Source organism: Mobula hypostoma, chromosome 4 (genome assembly GCF_963921235.1).
Source record: "Mobula hypostoma chromosome 4, sMobHyp1.1, whole genome shotgun sequence".
Taxonomy (NCBI): Eukaryota; Metazoa; Chordata; class Chondrichthyes; order Myliobatiformes; family Myliobatidae; genus Mobula; species Mobula hypostoma.
This window is the reverse complement of record NC_086100.1, coordinates 43600809-43628092: the sequence shown is the minus strand read 5'-3', so window position 1 is coordinate 43628092 and position 27284 is coordinate 43600809. Positions and strand designations below refer to the sequence as shown.

At 40.5% G+C, this 27284-nt stretch overlaps 1 protein-coding gene across 8 annotated transcripts in view; it reads right to left on the bottom strand.

The window, feature by feature from the left end:
* Positions 1-27284, bottom strand: part of tmem44 (transmembrane protein 44) — a 90754-nt gene that overhangs the window by 17378 nt on the left and 46092 nt on the right. For 6 of the 8 annotated variants that reach the window (XM_063045724.1, XM_063045726.1, XM_063045727.1 and 3 more), the window contains 2 exons: positions 21601-21676; positions 19185-21516 (listed from right to left, as the gene is read on the bottom strand). In XM_063045724.1, the coding sequence (XP_062901794.1) occupies positions 21416-21516; positions 21601-21676 (177 nt within the window). In that variant the 3' untranslated portion in view covers positions 19185-21415. Of the gene's footprint in view, positions 1-19069; positions 19160-19184; positions 21517-21600; positions 21677-27284 lie in introns of those variants that run through there. The other 2 variants (XR_010017649.1, XR_010017650.1) reach the window with 2 other exon arrangements.

The following is a 27284-nucleotide window of genomic DNA, read 5'->3' as shown; positions in this document are numbered from 1 at the left end:
CGGAACAACATGAGCCACTCTCCAATCCTCCGGCACTTCACCCGTAGACAGCGACATTTGAAATATTTCTGCCAGGGCCCCCGCAATTTCAACACTAGTCTCCTTCAAGGTCCGAGGGAACACTCCGTCAGGTCCCAGGGATTTATCCACTTTAATTTCCCTCAAGACAGCCAGCACCCCCTCCTTTTCAATCTGTACAGTTTCCATGGTCTCACTACTTGATTCCCTCAATTCCATCGATTTCATGCCAGCTTCCTTAGTAAATACAGACGCAAAAAACCTATTTAAGATCTCCCCCATTTCCTTTGGTTCCGCACAAAGCCGACCACTCTGATCTTCAAGAGGACCAATTTTATCCCTTACAATCCTTTTAGAAACATAGAAACATAGAAAATAGGTGCAGGAGTAGGCCATTCGGCCCTTCGAGCCTGCACCGCCATTTATTATGATCATGGCTGATCATCCAACTCAGAACCCAGCCTTCCCTCCATACCCCCTGACCCCTGTAGCCACAAGGGCCATATCTAACTTCCTTTTAAACATAGCTAATGAACTGGCCTCAACAGTTTGCTGTGGCAGAGAATTCCACAGATTCACCACTCTCTGTGTGAAGAAGTTTTTCCTAACCTCGGTCCTAAAAGGCTTCCCCTCTATCCTCAAACTGTGACCCCTCGTTCTAGACCTCCCCAACATCGGGAACAATCTTCCCGCATCTAGCCTGTCCAATCCCTTTAGGATCTTATACGTTTCAATCAGATCCCCCCTCAATCTTCTAAATTCCAACGAGTACAAGCCCAGTTCATCCAGTCTTTCTTCATATGAAAGACCTGCCATCCCAGGAATCAATCTGGTGAACCTTCTTTGTACTCCCTCTATGGCAAAGATGTCTTTCCTCAGATTAGGGGACCAAAACTGCACACAATACTCCAGGTGTGGTCTCACCAAGGCCTTGTACAACTGCAGTAGTACCTCCCTGCTCCTGTACTCGAATCCTCTCGCTATAAATGCCAGCATACCGTTCGCCTTTTTCACCGCCTGCTGTACCTGCATGCCCACTTTCAATGACTGGTGTATAATGACACCCAGGTCTCGTTGCACCTCCCCTTTTCCTAATCGGCCACCATTCAGATAATAATCTGTTTTCCTATTTTTGCCACCAAAGTGGATAACTTCACATTTATCCACATTAAATTGCATCTGCCATGAGTTTGCCCACTCACCCAACCTATCCAAGTCACCCTGCATCCTCTTAGCATCCTCCTCACTGCTAACACTGCCACCCAGCTTTGTGTCATCCGCAAATATACTCTTGCTCTTAATATACTTGTAAAAGCTCTTTGGATTATCCTTCACTTTGACTGCCAAGGCAACCTCATGTCTTCTTTTAGCCCTCTTGATTTCTTTCTTAAGTATTTTCTTGCACTTCTTATACTCCTCAAGCACCTGATTTACGTCCTGTTCCCTATACATTTCATACAACTCCCTCTTCTTCTTTATCAGAGTTATTCCAGAGAGTCAGAATAATGTCTGAGTTATTTCAAAGATCATGCTCAAGTGGAAGTCTTCAACTAAGCATTTTGTCACGTTAGTATCAAAACAAAACTATTAAGGTAATACGACCAGTTACTTACAAAATTCTGTGCTGTTTTCTTGAGACAATTCAATTCAAAAATATGGAGGCACAAAATATTCCATGTGCAAATTTAGAAGAAATAAACGTTCATCAAATATTTCATCTGGAATCTTGTTTATTTGTTGTCAAACAACTGCAGTTCCTTTAACTTCACAAGTTTATCAAATAATCTCTTTTCTGGTTTTTGATTTTATTTGTCATCAGGAATTGATTCCTCAGTTGTGAAAGCTAGTCAAAAATCTCAACATCCAATGGACTGTCTGCTATCTCAAGATGAATGAGATTAACGAGAAAGTCCAGGCCCCCAATTTCAATTGTAGGTGAGGAATGCGTCATGACCTGGTTTGGATACACCTTTGCACAGGAATGGAAAGGTCTACAAAAAGTGATGGATACAGCCCAGTCCATCACTGGCAAGACCCTCCCTGCCACCGAGAATATTTGCAAGAAGCACTGCAACAAAGGAACGTCCATCATCAAGGACCACCATCATCCAGGCCATGCTCTCTTCTCACCACTACCATCGAGCAGGAGGTACAGGAGCCTTGGCTCTTGCGCCACCAGCTTCAGTAACAGTTATTACCCTACAAAGATCAGACTCCTGAAACAGCGTGAATATAGTCATTGATTCATAGAGAAGTGCAGCACAGAAACAGGCCCTTCAGCCCATCTAGTCCATGTCAAATCCATTTAAACTGCCCACTCTCATGACCTGCACCAGGACCATAGCCCTCCATACTTCTACATTCCTGTATCTATTCAAACTTCTCTTAAATGTTGAAATTGAGCTCACATGCACCACTTGTGCTGGCAGCTTATTCCACATTCTCTCTGAGGTCAGTATTGGGACCACTACTTTTCACATTGTTTGTCAGTGATTTGGATAATGGAATTGATGGCTTTGTGGCAAAGTTTACAAATGATACGAAGATAGGTGGAAGGGTAGAAAGTGCTGGGGAAGCAACACAATTGCAGCAGGACTTAGGCAAATGGTAAGAATAGGCAAAAAAGTGGCAGATGGAACACAGTGTTGGGAAATGCATGATAATGCATTTTGGTAAAAGGAATAAAAGTGCAGACTGTTATCTAAATGGGGAGAAGGTTCAAATATCAGAGGTTCAGAGGGACCTAGGACACCCAGAAGGTTAATTTACAAGTTAAGTCTGTGGTAAAGAAGGCAAGTGCAATGTTGGCATTTATTGCAATGGGAGTAAGAGATAAAAACAAGGAGATAATGCTGAGGCTTTATAATACACTAGTCAGGCTACACCTGGAGTATTGTGAACAGTTTTGGACTCCATATCTCAGAAAGGATATGTTGTCATTGCAGAGAGTCAGAGGAAGTTCACAAGAATGATTCCGGGAATGAAGGGGTTAATGTATGAGGAGCATCCGGCAGCTTTGGGCCTGTACTCACTGGAATTGAGAAAAATGTTGGGGGGGTGGGGATCTCGTTGAAACCTACCAAATGTTGAAAGGACTAGATAAGGTTGATGTGGAGAGGATGTTTCACATTGTGGGGGTATCCAGAACTAGAGACAACAGCTTCAAAATTGAGGGGCAACCTTTTAGAACAGAGGTAAGGAGGAATATTTTTAGCCAGAGTGAATCTGTGGAATGCTCTGTCACAGACTGCAGTAGAGGCCAAGTCCATGGGTATATTTAAGGCAACAGTTGATAGTTTCCTGATCGATCAGGGCATCAAAGGATATGGGGATGAGTGGTATCCTGGATCAGCCATGATGGAACGACGGAGCAGACTCAATAGGCTGAATGGCCTAATTCTGCACAAGTGTCTTATGGACCCTCTGAGTGAAGTTGTTTCCCCTCATGTTCTTCTTAAACTTTTCACCTTTCACTCTTAATCTCTGACCTCTGGTTGTAGTCCCACCAGTCTCAATGAAAAGGCCTGCTTGCATTAACCCTTTCTATAATATTGTATAGCTCTCATAATTTTGTACAACTCTATCAAATCTCCTCTCTGTCTTCTGCGTTCTCAGGAATACAGTCCTAACCTATTCAATCTTTCCTTATAACTCAGGTCCTCCAGACAGGGTACGGTTAAAAAAAGGAAAATTCCTTCTGGTCAAATCTAAAACTTCACAGAGAAGGAAAAAAAAATTAACCAAAAAAGTAAAAAGAATTAGATCATATGAAAATATTGAATAAAAGGTCACCATGTTTGCTCAAATTTAAAAGATGTATCAAACGTCCGACTCCTTATTTTCTCCAAACTTAAACAAGACATAATGGATGAGAGCCAAAAAAAAAGCAGTAGGTGGATTGGGATCCTTCCAGTACAATAGAATAGCTCTCCTAGCCAATAAAGTTGAGAAAGCTATTATGCATTGAGCGGAAGCAGGAATGTTTCCTGCTTCCGTTGAAATAATCCCAAAGATTGCCGTAAGTGAATTAGGTTGTAGGTCCAGACCTATGACTTTTGATAATGTTCTAAAAACATCTCTCCAAAAGTTATTTAACCTTATGCAGGACTAAAACATATGAGTTAAAGTGGCCACCTCAGTGTTGCATCTATCACAGGTAGGATTTATATTAGAAAAAATATGCGCTAGTTTATCTTTCGACTTTTGCACCCTGTGCACTACCTTGAACTGAATCAAGGAGTGACAGGCACAAATAGAAGAATTATTAACTAAGTGCCAAATTTTATTCCATTGATTATCTGAAAGTGACTCTTGAAGTTCCAATTCCCAAACACATTTAACCTTATCATTAGACATCATTCGTAAATTCAATAGCCATTTATATATGATGGCTATCAATCCTTTTTGGAATGGTTTAAGCTGAAAGATAACATCTATCATATTTGGTAAATGAGAAAATGGGTAATTTGGTAACAAACCGCGTAAAAAATTCCTAACTTGTAAATATCAAAAAAATTGTGCATTAGATAAATCATATTTGTCCACTAGCTGAGAAAAAGACATTAAACAATCCCCTAGAAACAAATCAAAAAAGTTATTATTCCCTTAATTTTCCATGTTAAAAAGGCCTTATCCAAAATTGATGGTTTAAAAAAATAATTGAGATGGATATTACTAGAAAGAACAAAGTTATTTAAGTCAAAAGATCTGCGAAACTGAAACCAAATTTTTAATGCATGTCTAACAATGGGACTAAGATCTTGTCTACCAATCTTAGAAAATAAAACAGGAAGAGGAGCTCCCAGTAAAGAAGCCGAAGAGAACCCCTTTACCGAGTTCTCCCCCGTCCAACCATGAAGGACAGTGCTGTATATCTATACAGTGAATCCAAAAAGTAATATAACAAATATTAATCGCCCAGTAATAGAATCTAAAGTTTGGTAAAGCCAAGCCACCAGCTTTTTTTAACTTTTGCAGTAAAGGTTTACTCAATCTAGAGCTTTTATTATTCCAGATATTAGGAAAAGAGAAATTAGGGATAGTATCAATTCCAAAGAAGGAGCATACAAATTAGCCAGAGAAAGTGGCTCACCTGAGGACTGGGAGAAATTCAGAGTTCAGCAGAGGAGGACAAAGGGCTTAATTAGGAAGGGGAAAAAAGATTATGAGAGAAAACTGGCAGGGAACATAAAAACGGATTGTAAAAGCTTTTATAGATATGTAAAAAGGAAAAGACTGGTAAAGACAAATGTAGGTCCTCTGCAGACAGAAACAGGTGAATTGATTATGGGGAGCAAGGACATGGCAGACCAATTGAATAATTACTGCTTGGCCTGCTGCGTTCACCAGCAACTTTGATGTATGTTGCTTGAATAATTACTTTGGTTCTGTCTTCACTAAGGAGGACATAAATAATCTTCCAGAAATAGTAGGGGACAGAGGGTCCAGTGAGATGGAGGAACTGAGCGAAATACATGTTAGTAGGGAGGTGGTGTTAGGTAAATTGAAGGGATTGAAGGCAGATAAATCCCCAGGGCCAGATGGTCTGCATCCTAGAGTGCTTAAGGAAGTAGCCTAAGAAATAGTGGATGCATTAGTGATAATTTTTCAAAACTCGTTAGATTCTGGACTAGTTCCTGAGGATTGGAGGGTGGCTAATGTAACTCCACTTTTTAAAAAGGGAGGGAGAGAGAAACCGGGGAATTATAGACCGGTTAGCCTGACGTCGATGGTGGGGAAACTGCTGGAGTCAGTTATCAAGGATGTGATAACAGCACATTTGGAAAGCGGTGAAATGATCGGACAAAGTCAGCATGGATTTGTGAAAGGAAAATCATGTCTGACGAATCTCATAGAATTTTTTGAGGATGTAACTAGTAGAGTGGATAGGGGAGAACCAGTGGATGTGGTATATTTGGATTTTCAAAAGGCTTTTGACAAGGTCCCACACAGGAGATTAGTGTGCAAACTTAAAGCACACGGTATTGGGGGTAAGGTATTGGTGTGGGTGGAAAATTGGTTAGCAGACAGGAAGCAAAGAGTGGGAATAAATGGGACCTTTTCAGAATGGCAGGCGGTGACTAGTGGGGTACCGCAAGGCTCAGTGCCGGGACCCCAGTTGTTTACAATATATATTAATGACTTGGATGAGGGAATTAAATGCAGCATCTCCAAGTTTGCGGATGACACGAAGCTGGGTGGCAGTGTTAGCTGTGAGAAGGATACTAAGAGGATGCAGGGTGACTTGGAAAGGTTGGGTGAGTGGGCAAATTCATGGCAGATGCAATTTAATGTGGATAAATGTGAAATTATCCACTTTGGTGGCAAAAATAGGAAAACAGATTATTATCTGAATGGTGGCCGATTAGGAAAAGGGGAGGTGCAACGAGACCTGGGTGTCATTATACACCAGTCATTGAAAGTGGGCATGCAGGTACAGCAGGCGGTGAAAAAGGCGAATGGTATGCTGGCATTTATAGCGAGAGGATTCGAGTACAGGAGCAGGGAGGAACTACTGCAGTTGTACAAGGCCTTGGTGAGACCACACCAGGAGTGTTGTGTGCAGTTTTGGTCCCCTAATCTGAGGAAAGACATCCTTGCCATAGAGGGAGTACAAAGAAGGTTCACCAGATTGATTCCTGGGATGGCAGGACTTTCATATGAAGAAAGACTGGATGAACTGGGCTTGTACTCGTTGGAATTTAGAAGATTGAGGGGGGATCTGATTGAAACGTATAAGATCCTAAAGGGATTGGACAGGCTAGATGCAGGAAGATTGTTCCCGAAGTCCAGAACGAGGGGCCACAGTTTGAGGATAGAGGGGAAGCCTTTTAGGACCGAGATTAGGAAAAACTTCTTCACACAGAGAGTGTTGAATCTGTGGAATTCTCTGCCACAGGAAACAGTTGAGGCCAGTTCATTGGCTATATTTAAGAGGGAGTTAGATATGGCCCTTGTGGCTACGGGGGTCAGAGGGTATGGAGGGAAGGCTGGGGTGGGGTTCTGAGTTGGATGATCAGCCATGATCATAATAAATGGCGGTGCAGGCTCGAAGGGCCAAATGGCCTACTCCTGCACCTATTTTCTATGTTTCTATGTTTCTATATATGACAAGATCTTAGAACCTATTCTATCAAAAAACATTTTCGGGTCAAAGGATGGAACAGCTTGAAACTTGTATAAAAATTTCGGTAGAATTGTCATTTTTATAGCATTTATTCGACCAATTAACGACATTGTTATAGGTGACCATTTGGAAAGCGTTTGTTGTGTATATTCAATTAAAGGAAGAAAATTATATTTATGTAAGTCTTTAAAATTTTTAGCAATTCTAATACCAAGATAGGTAAAATAATTTTTAGCAATATTAAAAGGCATTTGATCATATTGATCTGAATAATTAATAGGAAATAATTCACTTTTATGTAAATTTAACTCATATCCAGAGAAAGTACTGAATTCAGTAAATATGGATAACATAGAAGGAGTAGATTTCCTAGGGTCCGAAATGTAAACTAATAAGTCATCTGCGTACAACGAAACCTTATGTAATTCATCCCCTCTCTTAATATCCTGAACAGAATTGGAATCCCCAAGTGGTTCTAAAGCCAAATTAAATAATAAAGGACTAAGAGGACAACCCTGACAGGTTCTTCTATATAGTCTAAAATAAGGAGATTTTTGATTGTTAGTTATAACCTCAGCCATCTGGGCTTGATAGATCAGTTTGATCCAGGAAATAAATCCCGGACCAAAATTAAATCTCTCCAAAACCTGAAATAAATAAGGCCATTCCACCCTATCAAAGGCTTTCTCTGCATCAAGAGAGACAATACATTCAGATTCTTTAAATGAGGGGGAATAAATATTGTTTAACAATCTTCAAATATTAAAATGTGAATACCTATTTTTAATAAATCCAGTTTGATCATTTGAAATAACAGTAGGCAAAATATTCTCAAGCCTATTAGCCAGAATCTTAGAGAGAATTTTAAAGTCCACATTCAATAAGGAAATTAGTTGACCACATTATCATCCAGTTCATTGATATAGATGACAAACAACAAAGGACCCAGCACTAATCCCTGCTGCACACCACTAGTCACAGGCCTCCAGTCACGAGCAACCATCTACTACCACTCTCTGGCTACTCCCACAAAGCCAATGTCTAATCCAGTTCTAGTAAGCTGAGCGACTGAAACTTGTTGACCAATCTCCCATGTGGGACCTTATCAAATGCCTTGCTGAAGTCTATGTAGACAACTTCCACTGGCTTGTCTTCATCCATTTTCTAGGTACCTTCTTTGAGAAACTCTGTAATGTTGGTTAGACATGACCTACCAAGCACAAAATCATGCTGACCATCTGTTATCAGTCCATGTCTATCCAAATACTTATATACCCAGTCCCTTAGAAAACCTTCCAATAACTTTCCCACAACTGACATCAGATTCACCCATTTATAAGTTCCTGGTTTCTGTTTAGACCCTTTCTTAAACAATGGAACAACATTGACTATCCTCCAATCCTCCGGTACCTCTCCTGTTGCTAAGGCTGATTTAAATATCTCTGCTAGGGCCCTGGCAGTTTCTGCACTTGCCTCCCATAGAGTCTGAGGGAACACCTTGTCAGGCCTGGGGATTTATCCATCCTGATTTGCCTCAGGGTAGCAAACACCTCCTCCTCTGTAATTTGTACAGGGTCCATGAATTGATTCTGCTTTGCCTCACTTCTATAGACTCTGTGTTCATCTCCTGAGTAAATACAGATACAAAGACATTATTTAAGATCTCCCCCATCTGTTTGGCTCCACAGATGGATTACTATTCTCATCTTCCACAAGACCAATTTTGTCCCTTGCAATCGTTTTGCTCTTAACTTATCTGTAGAATCCCTTAGGATTCTCTTTCGCCTTGACTGCTAGATCAAATTTATGGCTTCTTTTAGCCCTTCTGACTTATTTCTCAAATGTTCTCTTGCATTTCTTATACTCCATTGCACTTAATTCATTCCTACCTGCCTATACCTGCTATGCACTTCCTTTTTTCTCTTAACCAGGGCCTCAATATCTCTTGAAAAGCAAAGTTCCCTACACTCGTCAGAGTTACTTTTACCTTTTATTCTGACAGGTACATACTAGCTTTGTACTATCAAATTTTCACTTTTTGAAGGCCTCCGTTACCAAGTACACTCTTGCCAAAAAACTCACTTGCCAGATCATTTCTGCTACCCCAACTTAGAATCTCAACCTATGGACCAGACCTATCTTTTTGCGTATGTATTTTGAAACTAATGGCATTGTGGTCACTAGACGCAAAATGTTCCCCTACACAAACGTTAGTCATCTGCCCTGTCTCATTCCCTAATTGCAGATCCAGCATCACATGCTCTTTCATTGGGACTTCTATGTACTGATGAAGGAAACTTTCCCGAACACATTTGACAAACTCTTTCGCACCTAGTCCTTTTACAGTATGGGATTCCCATTCAATATGTGGAAGTTAAAATCACCTACTATAACATCCTTATGTTTCTTGCAACAGTCTGCGATCTCTTTACAAATTTGTTCCTCTAAATCCCCCAGACTGTTGGATGGTCTGTAATGTAGCCCTATTAACATGGTTATATCTTTCTCATTTCTCAGCTCCAACCATAATACCTCACTAGATGAGTTTTCCAGCCTGTCCTTACGGAACACAGCCCTTACTAGTAATGTCACCCTTCCTCTTTTAATCCCTCCTGCTCTGTCATGTCTGAAACAATGGAACCCCGGAATAGTGAGCTGCCAGTCCTGCCCTCTGCAACAAATCTCACTAATGGCTACACACAATAATTCCAAGACTGGCTACCAAACTTCATCTGATTACCACCGTGGCAAATAAAGATCTTGCTGAAATATGTTAATCAAACAGTTAACCTGAATATGGGCATCAGAGAGTGTTCTCTTCCCCTGAGCCATTGACAGCTGTGCAGGCCACCATATTTTGGCATTCTTCCTTACCTTTGACATTCTTCCTTACATTTGACAAGAGCAATTTTCTGGTGAAACAGGTGTTTTAATACAATTTCTCTACAATGATTGTGGACTTTCTGGCACGTTTTGTGATCAGGCAAGTCCCCAAACCTGAAATGTCTGACCACAGTGGGAATTACAGCCAATCTCAATCATTTTAGTTGAGCAAAGCAATTGTGTGTTGGATTAAGGTACAATTAAAATTCTTCCATGAATGATGATCTTTGGTTTAGATCTTAAACTTCATCTTGCCCTTTTATTCTAATACTTCTTTGCTATTGCTGTAGAAACTGTCTGCTGAATGTTAGAATGACGTTGCTATGAAATGTTGGTACAAATAGAATTTTGAATATCAAGTCAATCTCTTGTATGGTTTGCTGGTCATGACTTCCCTGAACAATTTTAAACCACTTCCACACAAGGATTAAAAATGACAATCATGCATTTTATACTCTACTTGAATAGTTACTGAGTAATATTCTGAGACAGGGATTGAAACAACCTTGTCACTAATTACTGTCAGGACAGCTGTAAAACAGCAGAGTGAGAGCCCCTGCTGCTGGTAACCCATGATAAATTTGCTTGCCTCATTACAGAGCCTGCAACTGTATTTCCTCATTTGATAAACACCAGGGTATTAAAGATGTTTGTTCAGTCAAGGAATTAACCATGTTCTTGAATGTCTTGTTTAATATAAAATTTCATCAACTACACTGACAATGTGAGTTCTGCAATGTTGTCAAGTTCTCTGACTAGCTTGGATGAACATCTTGTTCAATATGAACCAGTCTACGAGGCCATCAATACATGATTGCAGCAGTATGGCTGTCATTAGTTTCAAGTATATCCCTTTGGAAATCTCGTTTAAATACAATACTAACTTCTTTAGATGCGCCCATTAGGTATTGGTATTCCCAGTGACATGCACAAATAAAATATGTTCTGCTGTTATATCCCCTGTGACCCTCTTAATGAACAAGGTAAATTTAAACTAATGCAGACTTACATTTAATTTTTGTAACAAAATGTTTATTTCCCCATTGCAAACAGAAGCAGAGTTTAAAAAGGAACAGTGGGCTCTGTACAACTTACATGGACTGATCAGTTGCCAGCACACCCACAAGTGTGACAAAGATCATATTGGAGGCTATTTTGCTGTTTTCCTCTTATCAGCCTTCTGCAGTCATTCTGTGGCATTTTCTTGAATAACACCAGCACTTGGAGAGATATGTAAATTATTTGCAGATAAAACGTGAAATTAAAACAGCACAATAGCGGTACAATAAGTCAAGTTTAATATTTAGACACAACAGGTCAGCTGATGTAATGACACTTCAAACAGTTCATCTGTATCTTTTCAAATTCAGTGAATAGATGTCAGCCCTTTAATTGTTTATTGTTGTTTCTTTTCCATTCAAGCAAATGGTGACTCTCTAGCCTAGTGCAAGCAATTTGTCTGGATTCGTCTGTGTAATTTTTACTGACTGAGCACAAATCTGCACTCTACTGATGAACTCCACTGGTGAACATTGTGGCACAGGACCACCAGGGAAGCTGGACAACACAAGACCATAAAATCATAAGATATAGGAGCAGAATTAGGCTATTTGGCCCATCAAGCCTGCTCTACCATTTCATCATGGCCGATCCATTTTCCTCTCAGCTCCAATCTCCTGGCTTTTCCCTGTATCCCCTCAAAAATCTATCGACATCTGTCTTAAATATACATAAAGACTTGACCTCCACAGCTGCCTGTGACAAAGAATTCCACAGATTCACTATTCTCTGGCTAAAGAAATTCCTCCTCATCTCCGTTCTAAAAGGACCCCCCTCTATTCTGAGGCTGTGTCTTCTTGTGTTAAGCCTCTACCACCATAGGAAACATCCTCTCCACATCCAGTCTATCAAGGCCTTTCACCATCCGAATTCTAGTGAATACAGGCTCAGAGCCGTCAGGTGTTCTTCATATGACAAGCCATTCAATCCTGGAATCATTTCTGTGAACCTGCTTTGAACCCTCTCCAGTTTCAGTACATCCTTTCTAAAATAAGGGGCCTAAAACTGCTCACAATACTCCAGGTGAGGTCTCGCCAGTGCTTTGTAAAGTCTCAACATTACATCCTTGCTTTTATATCTCAGTCCTTTTGAAATGAATGCTAACATCGCATTTGCCTTCCTCACCACAGACTCAACCTTAAAAATTAAACTTTAGGGAATCCTGCAGAATGACGCTCAAGTCCCTTTGCGCCTCAGTTTCTTGAACATGGGAGGGCACCATCAATAGGTCATTCAGCGAGTCTGAGCTGTGGAAGATCGCACAAGCCAGACTCGAGTTCCTATTCAGGGCAAGCTATAACAATTTGCCCTGCCCCCATGGTTCGGCAGCAAGGATAGCTGCCCCATATGCCGACCTCCAGTACATCCTGGCAGGATGCAAGTCTGCGCCATCCTAAGTGAACTACAGATTGGCATGACAAGGTCCTAAAGAATCTGGCAGAGATCCTAGAAACCTACAGGCAGGATGAGGGAGGCAGCCTTTCCCCAGCGGGTCGACAACTCACCCATTTGTTAAGGCTGGTAAGAGTGCTGCCCGAGATCTCCTTCAGGACTCCTCTCCACAGGCAAGGAGTGGAACATGAGGACATATCTCGCCAGAGAGCTCCAGTTCCCATGGAAATCACCACCACATCTCTCCACCCAGACATGATACTGTTGTCTATGGCCACCACGAGAGTCCTCCTCATTGAGTTAGCCATCCCATGGGAGGAAGGAGTGGAGGCTGCTCATGAGCAGAAGAGTTCGAAGAACTCAGATCTGGCAGCTGAGGGTAAGGAAGTTCACTGGAGGACCATCATCCGTCCTGTGGAGGTAGGATGCCAGGGCTTCATCAGTGCATTGACAACAAGGTTACTCCGCGATATGGCAGTGACTAGGGCAAGGCTCAGGAGGGCCACCAGAAAGCTGGCTGAGAGGCAGAACAGGGCAGCTTTTGGCTGTGGCTGTGGAGGAAGGATAGAAATTGGGGTAGCGACCAACCGGATTGGAAGCTGCAGTGGGTGGAAGGGAGCCGTCCCTGCCACTGCTCCGTCACCAGGAGATGTACAAGGGCTAAGGGGTGAAAAGTCAATGAGCCTCTTAGTACATCCAGCTCTTCTGTTTTTTGTTGGTGGAGGTCTCAGGTTTGGGAGGTGCTATCAGATTAGCCAGCATCAATAACTGCAGTACATGTGATAGACCTCAGCAGTTAGAGTCATTGAATCTTACTGTAGAAAGATGGGCCCCTCAGCTGACTGCATCTTTGCTGACTATCTCTACCAACCATATATTAATACAACTTTTCCTCTATCATCCTATCAATTTCAACCCCCACAGCCCCTCAGTTCTCCTACCACTTGGAATATTTGCAGTAACCCATTAACCTTCCAACTGACGTGTACTTGGCATGTGTGAGGAAATGGAAATACCTATGTGGTCACAGAGAGTATGTTTGAAATCCACACTCGGCACCCGAAGCCAGGATCAAACCAATGTCTCTGAAGCTGTGAGACAACAGCACTATCTGCTATGCTATGGGCTTCCACTGGTAAAGTGGAATGTAATATTTAAACATAATATGATCATTGTTGCCTTGAAGCATCATTACTGTGAAGTCATTAATTAATCCAATCTCATTGCACAATACCAATTACAACAGCCTTTTCTCTGAGCATCCATAATCCTCTGAGAACCTTGGTTGTAAAGATTCCAAAGTTCTACAACCTCCTGTGTCAAGAAATATTTCAGCTCAGTCCAAAATATCTAGCCCTCGGCCTGAGATTGTGCCCCATCTCCACATACTGCAGTTAGAGGAAGATGACAGTGATTTTAGAGAGATAGGTTAATGGTCTAGACCAAGTCTATACTGGTGGTGGAAGAATTATACTAGATGATATCTATCCCACAATGCTTCAGAAATAAAGGAGCAGATTGCTGGAACCATGATGGATTTAACATCATGGATTTGACATCTTCGTTGTTGACAGACGAGATAGCAGAAGACTGGAAAATAGCTAATGTTGATCCTTTATTTAAGAAAGGCAGCAGGGATAAGCTGGGCATCTACAGGCCTGTGAACCATGTGTCAGTGAGAGGAAAGGTACCGAAGAAAAGTCTAAGGGCAGAGACCGGTCAGTGATAGCAGCTTTTGTGCAGGGGAAATCCTGTCTCACTAATTTGATTGAGTTTTCTGAGCAGGTAACGAAGGCAGGGTGGTAGATATTGTCTACGTGGAGTTTAGTGGGTGAGGCATTTGACAAGGTGCTACTCGGCAAGCTGGTCCAGAGAACAAGGCACAACATGCTTCACCACCACACTCCACCACCTACTGTATTATCAAGCCAGCTTTGGATTCAAAATGAACTAGCTGATGGGAAGCTGAGGGTAGTGACTAAACACACACAATATGCTGGGGGACAAAGCGTTAATTGTTCATTTTCCTCCACAGATGCTGCCTGACCAACTGAGTTCATCAAGCAAGAGAAAATCTGCAGATGATGGAAATCCAAGCAACACAGACAAAATGCTGGAGGAACTCAGCAGGTCAGGCAGCATCTGTGGAAAAGAGTAAACAGTCAACATTTCAAGCCAAACAACTTCATCAGGACTGCTGATATTCTTTCTTTTTTTTATTAATTTTCAAATGCATAACCATAGCAACAATACTAGTACAAAGAGATTGAGATTACATTATTGGAAATTAACATCTGCAGATAAAAACTACAGATAATACAGGTATATTAGGGCTCCCAAACTCTTAATATAATTAAACGTAAGAAAAAAAAAGAAAAATTATCAAGGAAAAAAACCCCAATTAGAAAAAAAACTAAACTAAGCTAAACAAAACTAAACAAAGCTGGGCTATTATATCATATCGAATACAATCATTAATGTCATTAACTCCACTCCTCTGTCCATATAGATTAGATTAGATTAGATTAGTTTATGAGGACACTCAGTCCTCGTTTAAATTTTAGGTTAATAAAAAGGATTTGGAAAAGGTCAAGCTACATCATATGAAAGTGTTGAACAAATGGCCTCCAAGTCTCTTCAAGTTTAACCGAAGGATCAAAAGTAACGCTTCTGATTTTTTCTAAATTTAAACAAGATATAGTTTGGGAAACCCATTGAAATGTAGTAGGAGGATTGATCTCTTTCCAATTCAATAAAATGGATCTTCTAGCCATTAATGTAACAAATGCAATCATCCGACAAGCTGAAGAGGGTAAATAACTATGTTCCATCACTGGTAACCAAAAAGTGCGATAATAGGATGAGGTTGTAAATCAATACACAAAACTGTTGAAATAATATCAAAGATGTATTTCCAATATTTTTCCAAAACAGAGCAAGACCAGAACATATGAATCAAAGAAGCTACCTCACAAACAGGACTTATATGAGAGTAAAAATGTGCTGGTTTATCCTTGAGATATGTGGGCCCTATGCACCACCTTAATTTGTACCAACATATGTTTAGCACATATAGAAGAAAAGTTAACTAATTGAAAATGTTCTCCCATTTCTCTATAGGTAAGTCAAGTTGAAGTTCCCTTTCCCATTCATTCTTAATTTTATCAGATATACCTTTCTGTATTTTCATAATCATTTCATAAATAATTGCTGTTAAACCCTTTGGATAAGAGTTTAAACCTAGAATTTTTTCCGTGATATCAGTTGGATATGAAGTCGGAAAGGTAGGTAGCATAGTATTTAAAAAGTTTCTAATTTGTATCTAAAAAAATGGGATCTGGGCAAATTATATTTATTAGACAACTGTTCAAAAGACATGAAACAGTTATCCAAGAATAAATCATGAAAACATATTATACCCTTCATTTTCCACACCAAAAAGGCTTGATCCAGAACAGAGGGTTGGAAAAAAAATTAGATATAATAGGGCTTGATAAAATAAATTTGTTCAAACCAAAAAATTTACGAAATTGAAACCATATTTGTAATGTATTATTGGATTAACCATTTGTTTATTCAATTTAGAGAGAACAAAGGGAAGCGAAGTCCCTAAAACAGAAACCAATGAAAACCAATGATATTCTTCGTAGTTCCTAACTCAATGAAGTAATGAAATCATTTTATTTTCATTCCCGGCCATTTCTGGCATCCCCAAGCCTGAAAGTTTGAAACTGCTGTGAGCAGATGAGTTCTGGATTGTCTTACTGCTTATTTCTTGCAAACTATCATTGACAAAAATCACTGCTTTTTGAACACAAACACATGGGACTGATGTTATTTAAAAACTGCTCGCTCTAAGCAAGGCGTAGTGTCGAACAGCTACCAAAGTACATGCAACTGACATGAGTTAGAAATTCTCTGGCAACAGTCTCCTGTCCCAATAAAGCAGCAGAATTCCCAAATAAATGAAGGGAATTCTGGCTACTTTATTGTTTAGTTTTTGTTCTTTGAGAGTTTTCCCAAATAACCAGCTGCCCCAATTAACCAAATCCTTGGTTGTGAATGTAGGAGGAATGATTTGTAAGTTTGCAGATGACAGATAAGGACAGAAAATACTGGAAAAAGTCAGTGTTAGGGCTATGACCAAGACCTGACCTCCTGGGTATGTCTAGTATTTTCAATTTATATTTTACATCTACAGCATCTGCAGCTTTTTCTAAATTTACTATTTGTCAGTGTAGATAGCAAGGCAACAGCAGGGTACGAATCATATGGAAAGTTAGGCTAAGGTCTGCATGTGGAACTTAATCCTGATAAGTGCAAGGTGATATACTTTCAGAAGTCAAATTAGTGTGGGAAATGTATAAATGGAGGAGCACTTATGATCATGGATGAACAGTGAGACCTAGGGATTCATCTCCATCATTCCCTGAAAGTAGACATGCAGGTAGACGGTGACAAAGAAGGTAACAACAAATTACAAGTTAGATTCAGACACAGATTCACTTATTTAATCACATGTACATTGAAACATACAGTGAGATGCGTGATTTGCATTAACAACCAGGACAACTGAAGGATGGGCTAGTTGTGACCTGCAAGTCATTGAGTCATAGAGCACTACAGCACAGGAACATGCCCTTTGGCCCATCTAGTCTGCACAAAACTGTTATCCTGCCCAGTTCCACCTGGACCATAGCCGTCCATAAACCCCCATCCATGTAAATATCCAAATTTCTCTTAAATTTTGAAATCGAACCTGTACCCACCACTTCTGCTGGCATTCACACCACCCCAAGTGAAGAGGTACCCCCTCACATTCTTTAACCCTTAACCCATGACCGCTAGATCTAGTCTCACCCAAACTCATTGAAAAAACCTTGCTTGCATTTTCCCTGTCTGTATCCCTCATAATTTTGTGTTCTCCTATCAAATCTCCCGTCATTCTCCTGTCATCACACATTCTGGCATCAATATCGCATGTCCACAATGTTCCTCAGAACAACAGAACAGCAACAGTAAACAATCCCCCTTCCTTCCTCCATCCCAGTCCACCTGCCCACTCATCCTCCAACCCCAGGACAGGCTGCCTCTGAGCCTCCAGTGGACTCCCAGACTAGCAGACCCCGGGTTTCCGCCATCAAACCTTAACTGTCGGAGTCGCCGACTTCGGTATCAGCTCTGGAACCCATTGATGATGGGACCCCATATTCCAGGCATCACTGACCTAGGGGGTCACCAGCCACGGTGCCTCCTGCCACACAGGTCTCTGATCCCGTACCCACCAACCTGGGGGGCGACCAGCTCTCATCCTCACTTGTTTTCATCCATAGCACTTGCCAGGGCGACAATAGTCCACAGATGTCCTTCATTGAACGTCCTCATCACTGACCTTCAAACACAGAATTTAGAGCATAGGCCTAGACTCCAGACTGATCTCTCATTTCCCTCACATCCTGTCCCTAAACAGCAACCTGACCCTTAATTCCCTTCTCTATGAACTAAAACAAAATCAGTTAAGTCTGAGCCACAATCTTGATGGAGACTGCAACTTGATGCTTACTTGATCGGAAGATTCCTCTTTTAAATTAGGCTGCATTTGGAGTGTTGTATGCAGTTCAGATCATCACAATGTAGGATGGATATGATTGCACTTGGAGAGGATGCACAGGAAACTAGGAAGTTACCTGAACAGGAGGACTTTAATTTTGAGGAGAAATTGGATGGGTTGAACCAGTTTTCCTTGAAGTGAAGGAGCCTGATTGGTGACCTGATGTGAGTGTTAGAGTGAATTTCTTTCTTCATTACTGGCGCTCCCGGTAGTTGCCCATGTACCATCCCGCAATCCCTGGGCCATACAGTCCCACATATTCCTCGGGCACTTTGCTTTCACTAACCCATGTATATCTTTAGGGTGCATCTGGTGAATTTCAACCATATCCTCGAGTTTGCGCCAGAACTCTGAATTCCCACAGGCGACTTTAAGTGAGGGCAACTCGGACAAAATGCTTTGTTTCTCCCCGGGGGTGAAGGGTTTATGAATAGTCGTAATCCAGGTCAAGGGCTGGCTCGGATCGTCAGTGTTCTCAACCTGACGTTGTCTGACTTCAGTAGGTGCCATTCTGGTAGATCAATCTGGGTAAAACCTCTCTCTGAGAAAACCCCACACTAATTCCCACACTACGCAAAATATCATAGACGGGTAGCAGTTAAACAGTAGAAACTTAAAACCACAGAGTATGTATTTATCCACAATCTGCCACTTTTGAGTACCCGAACTCATGATGCCTGCTGTATTCCCCTGCCGCACACTTGCACACACATACGCTAAAATGCAGCTCGCCGAACGAGTATACACGCCCCCACGCTGGCGTCTCGAACCGTACTGTTGGTTACCACCTTTCGCAACTGATGGTCCAAGTCTCACCAAGTTAACATGCAAAGATTCCTCATTTACATAAACACACATGCACACGCACACACTACTTTTATAACTACCAGTTCAGCTCTCCGTGTTCGTGATACCTCGTGTTCCCGTGTCCACCGACCGAACAGATCCAAGTGTGAGTGTTATTTTAGAAAAATACTCACCAACTTAAGACTGCTAGGAACGCTGGCCACGCGACGGGTCACGAAGGCTTCCCACTCCTGACACCAAATGTTGTAGCGTGGATGAAATTACTGGAGAGACAGAGTCACTGGTAGATACAAAGCAGCTTCTTTATTCGACACAACAAGGTACAGCAGGTATCTACGTACAGAGACGCTTTCCGCAGAAAGGTCTGCTAGCTAAATGTGGGCTCGATATTTATATGCTAAACACAAAGGCAATCGCTACTTAAAAAGTTATGGACAATGCATAGACAATGCTTCCTTTTGAAGTTACATACAAACATCACTCCTTCCGATTTCATCCTTTCCTTCTGACGCCAACATGTCTGGGTTGGCATCCACAGCCTTTAGTTCAATCCACAATACATTTATTTGGCATTTTACGTGCTAACATAGAAGACAATTAATATTTATAATGTATAGATAATACTGTCTTCGAAACTACAGCATCAGGCACCAGAAGCATCTGGTATTTACACCTTTTAGGAAGCCCATTGTGGTGGACTCAATCCACAGTCCTTTTTCAAACAGTTAAAATAGAAGTCGGGTGACAAATCATCTACCCGAAAAGAAATTCACTCTAACAGTGAGAGGTGTAGATAGGGCAGATAGTCAAATTCTTTTTCCCATGTTAGGAGTTTCAAAAATACAGAGGTATAGGTTGAAGATGAGAGGAAGGAGTTTAATAACAGATTTGAGGGGAAAGGTTTTTTCGTAAACAGAGTGTTATTGATACCTCGAATATGCTACAAAGACGAGGTGGTGAAATCAGACACAGTCACATGCTTAAAGGGCATTTAGACAGATAGTTAAGTAGGCAATATGCAAATGAATTCAATCCCAATGAGGAAAATGGGATTGGTGCAGATAGGGGAAAAAGGCGGCATTGACATGATGCGTTAAAGAGATTATTTTGGTGCTATACACCTCTATGTATTCTGCCTGTATTATACCAGTGAGCAGCTATAAATTTCTTTGGAAAACTCTCCTGTTTGCACCTTTTCTTCTTCCACATAGGAATTCCCTGTCTCTGGAAGAATTTTTTTTAAAAAAACAATATCAATAACCTTTGTAGAAAACTGTTCTAGTAAAGACAAAAAGAATGCTTAATGCTAGTAGGACACCCTTTAGAAAAAATAAATTCAATTCCATACTTTGTCTGTCACTTTAAATATATTACAAATTCCAGCACCAAGTTTATATACATTTACATCAACCTTTATTTTACATCAAAGCTATTAAAGAATGTGCATTCTTGCATCCAAACTCAGAAGTTCTAACAATACAGCTGTTGTTTTAAGAACTTTTAATGATCTGGCATTATTTGTATTATTAATGGAAAATTATTTATTAATTTTTCAAATATACTGCTACAATCTAAGCAACACAATGCACCATATTGTTGAAATTCACAGTAAATGTTGTATCCGGTGTTCTAACAGCTCTGCTTCCTCAGCTACTTGGGGAAATAACAGCAACATTCAGGAGGAATACTATAAATTAATTGGCATCAAATCTAAACCCTTCAGTATAGCTAATTATCCCTCTTCCTATGCATTTAACATCCCTTATTGCAGCCATTTGATTTATCCAAGTAACTTCAAAAGATGTGCTCTGCTTTCCTCAAATTTTGACTCTACTGTTAAAAGGGTAGGGAAAGAAACTTACCTTCACTGGTTCAGCTCAGAGAAGTGTGGATGTGAAGTAAATAACCTCTCTGTTATAAACCAGTCCAAGTTGCTGACACTGTCATTTTCAAAGGGAAATGTGGCTTTTAGCTTTGTCTGATAATGGAGAAAACAGGAAGCCCAGCCACTATACAAGTAGACAAAATGAACCGATTTGATAAGTTTTTTTTAATTTTAAACCATTGTTGCTGGAATGATTAAACTTGAAAACTAACAACCAACTTCCTTTGCACAAGGCAAGACTCCACCCAATGAAATGAATTTCCCATTGAATTTAGTTTGAACAATATGTCTTGTTGCCAAACCCAGTCAATTGCTGCCAAGATATCACGAGTAGTGATTCTGTTTTCACTTCTGCAACTCAGCTTTTTGATCTGTGTTTAGACCAACATGACCTCTGTGAGTAGGTTATTGGTAAGTATATGCCACTTGATAGTATTTTCAATGAAAAGACAATTACCAATATCCAGAATACCTTTATTCCTTTTCAGGAATTGTTTACAAAAGAAATATAAAAGTTTCTTTAAGGACATATATACCTATACTAATATCAGTCAGTAGTCAACAGTAAAGCAAAAGCTCTGTAAACATCAATAAATCCTTATTTTAATCAAAAAATAAATGCTGCATTTTTGCATCATGATAATAAAGATCTTGTTCTTCTATGTCCAGTCATGTTTATCTCTTCTTCATATTGGGCCAAAATTGCTGAGGTTCTTTCTTCAGTCATTATGGTATCTGTGTTCAACAGCCAGAGGTCAGTCAAAGGAATACAAGGCAATGTTAGTAGTACATTAATTATCAACATGGGATTGCATTTACCGGCATCATGGCTTAACCCATTGTCGTGTTTCTTTTCTGCCATCTTCCATTGTTGAGGCATGTCTTCAAAGTCCCACTATAAAGAAAAACAAAATTGTTTCAGCAATCTTTGTATATTAGAAATAGTTTAGAATTATTTGGTGTGAACAAAAATATTTAGAATGTTACAGCCCTCCTCACTTAAAACATCCAGGTTTTAAAAGGCAGCCACTTACTTCAGCCAAAAAGCACTCAATATTATGCATCTGGATTATTTTCGCAGAGTTGCCAGTTAGTGCATCAGAGTACCACTTACTTTCTGCAGATACAGTTGTTTACTAGTTTGCTCAACAAGCCATAAATCAGCATACACTTCTCATCTTTGGCAATCCCTCAAATGAAGACAACATGCTTTTGTTGTGGTTCAGATGTGGCTAGTGGCCAATATATAATGTCTAGATTCGTCCACACTTCAGATTGCAGACCATGGACAAAACAAGCAGGTTGGTGGTTTGAGAGGTGTAGTTCTTGTTCTACAGTTCAAAAAAATTTCTGTTTGTTCCTGACAAAAGGATGAGGTTCTCAATATCATGGCAAATACTCATTTTCCATGGTCATGAGCCAAGAATTTCCATAAATTAGTGGGATTATTATTTTTTCCAAGGAGACTTTGAGGATCATCTTTGAATATTTTCCTCTGTACACCAGAGAATCTCTTGCTGTACTTTTAGATGTCTGTGTAGATAAAACAATGATTCAGAAGCACATAGGATCGCGAAGGATCGCTGTTAGCTGGTAAACCATAAGCTTAGTGCTAGTTTGAGGCCCCAATTTTCAAATATACTTTTCCACAAACAGCCAAAATATGTACTGGCACGCTAAATGCAGCAGTGAATTTTATCACAAATATGTACCTTTGCCGAGAGTTGGTATTTGAGATACTGGCAATGATCTGCGTTTACAGAGTCTCAGTGTAGTGAAGTGTAACATGATCAAATTAATAAAGAACCTTTATTTTATAGATGTTTCTTGTCTGCTTGAGTAAATGTTTTAATGTTCGGCCTCCAAATACGCATGATTTATATGTTGCACCCCCGTAGTTCAAGTTTGGATTGACTTTGGTTCTGAAGTGGAAGCAACTCATGTTGAACAGTTCTCATTTGCTGTCAGATAGCCTCAATCCAGCTTACATCTGAAACTGAAATACTATGAGCACACTGGATCAAACTAGAACAGGAAATACTCACAGCTCAGCAACTGCAGCACTGAAACAAGACGTCAACATTGTAACAGTGGAGTTACAGATACCACCATAACATAAAACTGATGGCAATGCAAGTAGTTAACATTGTAATTTGGATATTCCAAGATACAAATTGTTCAGAGAAATCTAAGATTAATATGACATCATCAATCATGTATTAAATTATATAAGATGAACATCAAATTAGTTAAAATTATTCAATCATGTTCACCTTTTGGTCACATAACAACTTTACTAAAAGCTTGCAACATCAAAGATACAAATTCAGCAATTGGTTTTGAACTTGATCTGGATTTTGTGGAACAAAATATTTTCAATGTTATTTTGCGATCAATGGGTAAAGTTGATGGAAGACACCTACTGAAAGTGTTCCTCTTCCCAGATACATCTTCAAGAAAGGAGATGAATCCAATTGTACTAACTAGCAAAAGGTCTGCTTGCTGTCTGCTACAGGGAAGTTATCATCAGGATAGTTCTCAACACCTCTTACAAATGGATAACTGGTCACTTTACATCTACTGAGAAACACAATGGACATGATTATCATTGAACTTCATCTCCAAAGCACTGCAGATAGCAACTTCAACGGCTATATATGGCCTGTTTTGTTCTCACAACAAGCCATTGACTCTTACTTCAACATACTTTGGGCTTTCTCAAATTTTGCTGCATGCAAAATTTGTCTACTTTAAGACCAATAAGTCCACAACAGGCCCAGTCACTGTGCAAACTGGTGTTGAGCAAGACTGCATCATCCCAACAGTTTCTCATTCTTCTGTTGTATCTGTTTTCAACGACCTTCCCACTGAAGTGGAGCCCATCTGCAGAGCAAATAGGAATGGTTCAACCTATCTTGTCTCCACTCCAGAATCATGGTGACTTCAGCTTCGGTCGTGAAGCTGCAGCATAAACATGCCCATTTTGCAAAGGCAGCATGCAGCAGAAGTGAGATCCATGCAGGAAGGATCTGATGGGGCAAGCCCCTCTCATTGCCACTGGAGAATTCTAACTATGAGGTGGCTTTGACTAGCTGCTCGGGAAATCATCCAACAGAATCTATGGGATTTATTGCTGGTAGCTTTCTAGGTTCCAAGCAGGCCGTTAAGGCCAGTGTGTTGACTTTGCTGTACTTGGCAAGCATTCAGTGAAAACAATGATTCTTTGCCATCCTGCCACACTGTACAACACTGCCTCTGAGTATGAGATCCTCAAAGTAACCCCAGAAAGCTTAGCACACTTGCCATACCTTGGGAGCCATCTTTCAATTAAATACATCAAGCTTCAATGCATGGGCTCAGCCTATGGTCATCTGAAGAAAAGAATGAACTGACCCTAGCACAATTCTGTTAGAATACTTATAACCAGCACCTCAAAGCACTCAAGATATAACTACTAACGTTGCCTCTATAAACTTCTTCAAACCCAACAGAATAAGCAAACTAACATGTTGTTCCTCACCAACATCCTCAGTTCCATGAATCTGAACATACACGGTCAACTCCAAAGGACAGTCCTTATTGTTCACCTGGATCTAATAACCCCTTTCCTCCACCATCAGATTTCTGGACAGTCCATGAACACTGCCTTACTATTTTGCTCCCTTTTAACACTATTTATTGATTTTTTTTATACTCCATATTCTTATATGGACACATCCTAATGCTGGTGAACCAGATCACCAGCTATGGGTGAATAGCCCCACTACCTTGAGGGCAGACTCGAGAGAGACAAAGGTGACGGGAGTAAACTCGGACAGAAAATCTGGAGTGAAGCCCAGAAGGCGGCTGGACATTACTGAACATTCTTCCGGCAGCCAAGCTGGTGCCAAGCGTATTGCTTCACTTTCCTTTGGACTACACCAGTGAGGCTGAGAGGGGGATCTTGACGACTGGGCATCCCAAGATCTCCATACCTTCCATCCAAGCTTGTGTCCTGGAGAGATCATTCAGTGCCACTATTTCCATCGTCTTTCTAGACAGATGGATGCCATCATCATTCTTATAGTAATTTATAGTAATATTCAGGTATTGCACTTTACTGCTAACACAGAACAAAAAATAATCACAATATATGTCAGTGATAATAAACCTGATTCTGACTGCCAAAACACTTTGTTGCAAGATGGGGATTAATTACCGAGTGCATTGAGGTAAAAAGAATCATGAATAATCTCAAACCCCAACTCAAGGAAATCCCTAGACCATGACTGCATTAAATGGAAAGAGAAAGTAATAGTCCGCTCATTAGAAATATACAAGTGGAAGACAGTGCACAGTATCTACAAAATGACCAGATTACCATTTCACCTACTCCATCAAACACATGGCAGCCATGAATGGCACAGTGTACACATTGGCTTTAATCAGTCACCTCAGAACTCACAGAACTGGAGTAGAAGCAAGTCATCCTTCAACAACAAACATGTTTCCTAAACAGCCAGTCACAACCATTCAGCAGAACAGCTGATGGCTAGAATTCAAGAACCAAGCAGCAAGACCTTGCTCAGCTGGCAGTAGGCGAGGTCTCTACATCAAATCTTTCTGACATGTTTGGAGTCTCACTCCCAAAGTATGCTGCCCTCGAAGTAGTGATGGCAAGGATGAGACAATTATTTTCCTCTTTGTGGACAGCATTAACAAAAAAAAAGTCTGGAAAAAAATGGAAAGGCCATTCCTCTCTGGCCTCTTTGAGATGCAGCCTCTCAGATCTATATTCTGTTCCTGTGGACGCATACTGAGATACTGAGTGCTGCTGGAAAATCATCAACGGTGAAAGATGCCTACCTGAAACGTGGTGGTCTTCCAGCAGCACAGGACACCTGTAAGTAAATATTGCTGCCTGGTACATTCCACAGGAATAAGCAGTAAGAGATGTGAAATTTGCTGTTTTGCAACAGTAGAGTGCAAGACAAAAAATCACTATGAATAACAAAAAATAAACAAACAGTGGAAAAGATGAATAGTGATGTAGTGTTCATGAGTTATTCGGAATCTGATGGCAGAGAGGACGAAGCTGTTCTTAAATCATTGACTTTGTGTCTTCAGGCTCTTGAACCTCCTCCCTGATTATAGTAATATGAAGATATGAAGCGGTCATGTCCCAGATGGCGAGGGTCCTTAAATAGGGATGCCATCTTTTTGAGGCTATGCCTCTTAAAGACATCTTCAGTGATGGTGTAGTTGTGCCTGTGATGGAGCGACAATCTGTTGCCTGGGTACTGAAGGGTTGGGTTCTGTGTAACATGCTTGCACATTCTTGAAGGGTGTATTGCTAAAAGAGGCCACAAGAGGCCACAAGTGGCTCAAGTACAAAGACCATATTAACTTAAATGCTATCTCAAATATTGACTTGACAACATTATACTTATACAGACATCCCACCTCTCCCGGATGTTCCAGGCATCTCCCGCATATTGATAGCGGCTCCCTGACACTCAGAAATTATAAACAATATCCCAGAAATCAATTTTTTTGAGGAAGAGAGGGGGAGAGAGAGAGGGAGAGGGGGGAAGGGGGAGAGAGGGGGGGAGAGAGGGGGGAGAGATGGGGGAGAGAGGGGGGGAGAGAGGGGGGGAGAAAGGGAGAGGGAGGGGGAGGGGAGGGGAGCATCCTGATTGGTCTTTCTTCGTGCTAAGTAGACCTATCAGTTTTCTCTGTGGGTGGGCTTTACAGTCGACCTCAAAAATAATGACAATGTTGCTCACTGCACTTTTGGAACAGTGACTTTTCTATTGTCCATGGTGGGTTAAAATGTAAAAGACATGTTGAGGTGAGTTCAGCAGGTGTCATTCATTAATTAGCATAGCTAACGTTATTTAAACTAGCTGACTAGCTGCTAAGGAGCTACTCTATTGATGTCCTACGTGATGAGGCCAAACTCCCTGTAGACTTGCTTAAAGTTGTAATAGAATAAACATGATAATATAAGTACATATTTTAATGTCACATTTTCTGCATATAACCAACTTGGTTTACAGATTAAACGCAATCACTAAACAAAGTATTACATATACCCTTGGAGGTCGACCGGGGGGAGTGGGATATGGGGTTGCGGGGGTCATGGGTGCTACCTCCCTGAAGTGAGTTTTTGCAGGGTGGGATGTCTGCTTATATAAGATAGATAACTTAAGAATGTAAAGAAATCCACATTGTTTTATAGTTCTTGTATGTCTGTTTTTAGGAATATTTAATTTTAAAATTTTAAAATGAAATAATTTAGTGTACAAGTGTATTGTATATTCTAGGAAACATACCAGAAAACATAAGAAAACTTTGGATATATGGAGACCATTTTAAATATTGCATGTATAAAATAAAATAGTGACATAAGACCTAATATGAAAATGACTCAAACATTTTTTCAGAAGTCACTATGCATTCTGTTAATACTTTAAGTGTAGCAAGGATCAGTAATGGATTTGAGATAGTGCTCAATAAAATTT